General features: G+C 43.3%; 1 protein-coding gene across 1 annotated transcript; it reads left to right on the top strand.

Annotated features, from left to right (window-relative positions):
- Positions 1 to 930: 930 nt before the first annotated feature.
- Positions 931 to 1,866, top strand: LOC138246816 (taste receptor type 2 member 40-like). The gene has a single exon (XM_069201579.1). The coding sequence runs from the start codon at positions 931 to 933 to the stop codon at positions 1,864 to 1,866; it is 936 nt and encodes a 311-aa protein (XP_069057680.1).
- Positions 1,867 to 5,466: the final 3,600 nt, after the last annotated feature.

Raw genomic sequence — 5,466 nt, 5'->3', positions numbered from 1 at the left:
ACTATTCATTATGCACCTGCAATACTCCTAATCATGCAATGTGCAGCTCTTGCACATAGCCATCAATTTTCGACTATGTGCTTGGTTTGTCTTAGGCCGCTCCCTCACATACATAGAGCCTGATTTAGGTCTCGGCAGAGAGAATACTCGGTCACAAATGTTACGGATGTCCCATCTGCCTTATTATGGCATCGTAATAAGGCGGACGGGATATACGTCACGTTTGTAATGAAGTATTCCCCTCCGCCAAGACCTAAATCAGGCACATAGTCCCCATCTCTTATGACAGATTTCTAGTCAAGTCTCTTTGGCCAACCCCTTCTCGGAGACCCTCACCTTTTACATCCCACTCAAAGCAGGGCTGGATTGGAACAGATGCCTGAGGCAGTGTGAGAAGTGCTGGAGAACTGAACCCACCTAAAATTAAATTGAGCAAACACTGGCTTAAATTTCGCCCTGCAACCAATTTCAAGTTAACTGTACTCTACCACACAAAATGTATGACGTGAAAGTAACCAAGAATCAAGGCTTGAAAAAATGGATCCTTAGATATAAAAATATGCTGTTAGAAAACGATTTCCAATTCAATAATGTAATTATGGCAAATAGCTAATATTGAGTTCAATCTATGGATCTTTAGCGTGAATGGCAATTCAAATTTTGTGAACTCAATAATTTGTTGAATTCGGGAATGATTGTGGGCAGGTGCATGTGAAGGTGTTGTATGAGACTGTTGGTGTGACTGGTTGAAGACATCTATGAAAGATTTGAAGGTGAGTTTTCATATCCCTGCCTAGAAGTAACACAATCCCTCTAGAATTTGCATTGCACTGAGAAAAAAAAAGTCAGCTCTCTGGCGTTACTATCACTTGGTAGACGGCCCTTCTCCAGACTCCGGCGTGGCATGATCTGCAGAGACAAGGTCTGGATATGGAAGGTGTCTCAAGCCCCCCACCTCAAGTGCTGGCTCCTGCAGTGAAGACCTTCCTGGCCCTGCAAGGGGCGGAGTCTCTCCTGGGTCTGAGCTCCAACTGCTTCATGGTGGGCCTAAACATGGTGGACTGGGCCAGGGGCAGGCGCTTGACAACTTCGGACCTCTTCATGGTCGTCCTGGGACTCTCCAACATGGGCTTCCAGTGTGCATTGGCTGGGAGCAACTGTTGTGACTTCCTGTGGCAGGGAACATACCCTGTGCACCCACTGTGTCCCACCCTCTACATGCTAATGATGTTATCTGCCCTCTACAGCTTTTGGGTGACTGCTTGGCTCTGTGTCTTTTATTGTGCCAAGATTGCCAACTTCCCTCACCCTGTCTTCCAGCGCCTGAAGCTGAAGATCACACACCTGGTGCCACGGTTGCTACTTGGCTCTGCACTTTTATCCTCAGGCACAAGCCTACCCCTTGCGTGGACTCAAAATGAGGTATACCTTAAGAACTCCACCACTGGGTTTAAAGACTTTGGATACCACTATGTGAACAGAATATTTCTTTTTTCTTTCGGCTACACTTGTCCTTTGACAATGGTGACTGTCTCAGCTGCCATCATCCTCACTTCACTCTGCGAGCACAACCGCCGTGTACAGCGCCACCAAGCGAGCTTCAGCAAGCCCAGCATGGAGGCGCACCATGGGGCAGCGCATAGCGTGCTGAGGCTCCTCCTACTATATATTTTCTACCATGCGCTCATGACGGTCCTGCTCACCGATGTTCTCGAGTATGGGAGTGTGATGTACTGGGCCTGCCTAAGCGTGGTATCTTGTTATCCACTGGCCCACTCCCTTGCACTCATCTGGGGCAATGCCAAACTGAAAAAGGCTTTAATGACAATCTCTCTTGGGGCAAGAGGTCGAAGAGGGGTGAGATAAGCGAGTGTGTATTGCTGACACTGTTCTCAAAGGTTATTTTACCTTACGCATATGTGCAATTGATGCATAATTTTAAAATGTGTCAATTAAGTGCTTAGGTGGGGGATGCCAGTGCTTAATTTGTAAAAGAAAGAGTGCTGGGGCCCAAAGTTCTGCTCACAAACTATCAGCCGGTGGAACTAAGCATCGTCATGCCGAATACCACGGCTGGTGATCCTACATCCACAACTCTCTTTAATACGCTATCAGAAACTCCCTGCCCCTTTACCTCCCTCTTGCAGGTTGCAGCTTTCTCCCGTTATCATGGTTTTACGTTTTTTTCTTCCACTGTTCCAGCCAGTGTGATTTTCCTCTCTTGTACTCAGTAAATATCTGATGCAGGAAAAAAGTGGTAGTACCAAAAATAAGTGCTGTGACCTTCACCAGCAGCCACCGGCTAAAATTAAGCACTGGAGGATGCTCATCTACTATTGCATACATTACACACATGTTGAATTGAATTTTTTGTATTGTGATGTTTACATGTTTACGTAAGGAGTTTACAGACTTGGGGGGTTATTCTAACTTTGGAGGAGGTGTTAATCTGTCCCAAAAGTGACGGAAAAGTGACGGATTTACCACCAGCCGTATTACGAGTCCATTATATCCTATGGAACTCGAAATACGGCTGGTGGTATATCCGTCACTTTACCGTCACTTTTGGGACGGATTAACACTCCTCCAAAGTTAGAATAACCCCCTTGGTCTGTTCTGACCTGTAAGGACACAGTGGTGTTGCAGAGGTGCCATGGGTCTATGCATGAATGGAAATTGCCCCCCCACACCCTTCCTTTATAATGAAAAAAAAATCATAACCCAGATTATTGGGCCTCTCACGCCCCTGGAACACGGTGTCACTGCACCTGCTGCACTAGTGGAAGTTCCTCATTCTGTCTGTCTTCCTCCCTCACCTCCTTATCTCCTTTCCTACATCATCCGTTCGCCCTCTCTTCACCCTCTCTCAATGTTCCTTTTACCTCTCTCCTTTCATCCTTTCTTCCGATCACTTTTCCTCCGTCTCTCCCCTCCTGCTTTCCAAGCATTGTAACTTTTCCTCGTTTATCTCATTTTTTATCTCGGTTCTCCTCAAGCCCTCTGCCTTCTTTCTTGTTTCCCTTTCCTCCTTCCCCTCTACCAAGATAATCTTTTTCATCTATCCTCATCCTTTCCTCTCCAGCCTCCCCTTATTCTACCTGGAAAGTTTGCACTGGATAACTGCAGCGAGGGGCTTCTCGTTCCAGCTACTTCCTGGTGAGCAACTGTGGAGAAGTGCCAGGGAACAAAAAAACTTCTCAGTTTAGATGTAGCGCCTTAATAAACTACAGTTTTTTTTAGACAAACATAGAGCGGTTCTTTACACAGAACAAGGGGACTTTCCGGGTACTAATAAGAGTTGTCATCTACAAATAGTATAGCATCCTCACCTGCTTCTTCTACAAACTTCAGATCCAGGATAATGGCATCATCATAGGACAACCCTGGCACATTTATGTACCCAATTAAAATGAAGCGAAGATAAATATGCACAGATATGTTTTAAAGCCACGCCCTCTCTATGGTCTGCAGTGCTCAAAAGCACAGTTGTATTTCTACCATTGCTTCTTTCAACTTTCAACCAAAGGAGAAGTTTAAGGGTTATTGATGTCACTACCAAGTTTTGTTGCTGCAAGCTGAACTTTCTAGCTGAAGTTTTCACCGCACCCTGATTTTCACACAACAGCCAGAGGGTGGACAGGGATGCAGTGCACACCGCCTTAAGGAGGTGTTTTTGCTGCCTGCACAGACAACTCACTTGTGAACAACGTGCTACTACAGCCTTGAAATTCAGTGACCATCCAAGCAGAACTATAACCAAAGATGCTTCGAAGACCACGTAATTCTCAGGTTGTGAGAGGATGCTGAGCTTTTGATGGAGTATCTAACATTGTTCTGTAAATCTTCCACTTACCTTTGACTTTGCAGTTTTCCCAGATCGACCCAGTTACACAAGGTAAACCCAGTGCTTAATTTGTAAATAACAACGTGCCGGTGCCCAAAGCCCTCCTCTTAAATACGGGGCTGCTGCAATTAAATGTGTGAACACGGATTACTGAGGCGGCGTAATCCTGAAGCCATCTCGGGCCTCTTCAATCCATATGAAGCCACTTCTTGCCCCTTCAGCGCACTCTTGCAGCTTTCTACTTTCTCCCTGTGTGACGTTTTTTCGTTTTTCTCTTCCTCCGTCTTTCCCATGTGTCTTTTGCTCGCAGCAAATGCTTGAGGTAGAAGAATAAGTGCCGGCCCTCAAAAATAAGTGCCGGTGCTCAGCACCGGAAACAACAAGCACAAATTAAGCACTGGGTAAACCAGGACAGAAAGGTAGTAAGAACTGGCACCAAGTAAGGTTAAAAGAGAAAGGTGTTTACTAGGCCTGGGCAAAATTTTAATTATGCTGGCGTAATTCGCAAGATTTTCGAATTTTGCTTTACTCTTGCTAAGAAAAATTCCCAGAAGTATGCCTTCATTCCACATGGTAAAAATGGTGGTGAATGTGTCATTTAGGGTGCACATTTTAGAACAAACGAACACGAGCTGATGTTGTTTGCAATGCTTTTGTTATTAGATTATTTTTTTGCGCAAAATGCATCCATTTGTAAAAAATGTATGTGAGACGCATTTTGCATGAAAATAAACCCTGAAACCACAGATTTGCTATTAGGGTAATTACATATAATTTTGTCAATATTTCACATAAATATACAAAAGCAAATTCTGTGAGTTTTGCACAGCCCCAGTGTTTCGCTGATGTATGGCCCCACAGGTAATTTACACTCTAAACTACTCCTCTAGCTGAATTCATGAAGTTTCAAGTAGGCATATTACCAATGAGTAGTTATGCAGTAAAATGGGAAGCCGCAAAAACTGAGTTATGCAATTGTGAAATTAGTTTGGAAGAAGATGAATTACAGGTTTATTAATGCACCCCTAACTAAATAGAGAAGGCATAGAGGGGAAGGAAATACCTCCTAAAGTAATCCTCGTTTGTTACTATGTCATTAGTTATATACTAACAGGTTGGTAAAGGAAAACAAATGAGTATTACCCTGTATCACATTGTTTTAGTCAACTATTATTAGTTTTGAGGTATGTGAAGTGGTTAGTTTTTATGACAATCCTTTTAACAAATATTATTAATGAAATATGTATACCAATGGCTGGCTTGAGTTTGTTTATCTGTTGTTAAACTAATCTGAATAAACACATTTTAAATGAATTGGTTACTTTTATTAAATGTTACTCGCATATAGTTTCAGGAGCTCTCTATTGATCTACAATTGTGTCACTCAAATCAAGATGTCTGCTTTCCTATATTCAGAACGCTTCTATTGGGAGTATATCACTATTTAAATAGATTTTTCTCTTCGCCTTTTTAAATATACTTATGTGTCTAATTTTCTGGCTTCTCTGGTCAATATTCTGACCAGTGTTATAATTGAACCTAATAAGCTGGGCAGGGCACATGGTTTATGGTCTGGCTTGCCAGTGCAGCTGTCGCCAGACAATTATGTTTATCACTAGTGA

This window comes from Pleurodeles waltl, chromosome 7 (assembly GCF_031143425.1).
Source record: "Pleurodeles waltl isolate 20211129_DDA chromosome 7, aPleWal1.hap1.20221129, whole genome shotgun sequence".
Classification (NCBI taxonomy): domain Eukaryota; kingdom Metazoa; phylum Chordata; class Amphibia; order Caudata; family Salamandridae; genus Pleurodeles; species Pleurodeles waltl.
The sequence above is the reverse complement of the archived record's forward strand: the minus strand, read 5'-3'. Positions and strand labels throughout refer to the sequence as shown.

Coding starts and splice junctions, on each gene's coding strand:
- LOC138246816 (XM_069201579.1), top strand. CDS start 931: ATGGAAGGTGTCTCAAGCCCCCCACCTCAAGTGCTGGCTCCTGCAGTG.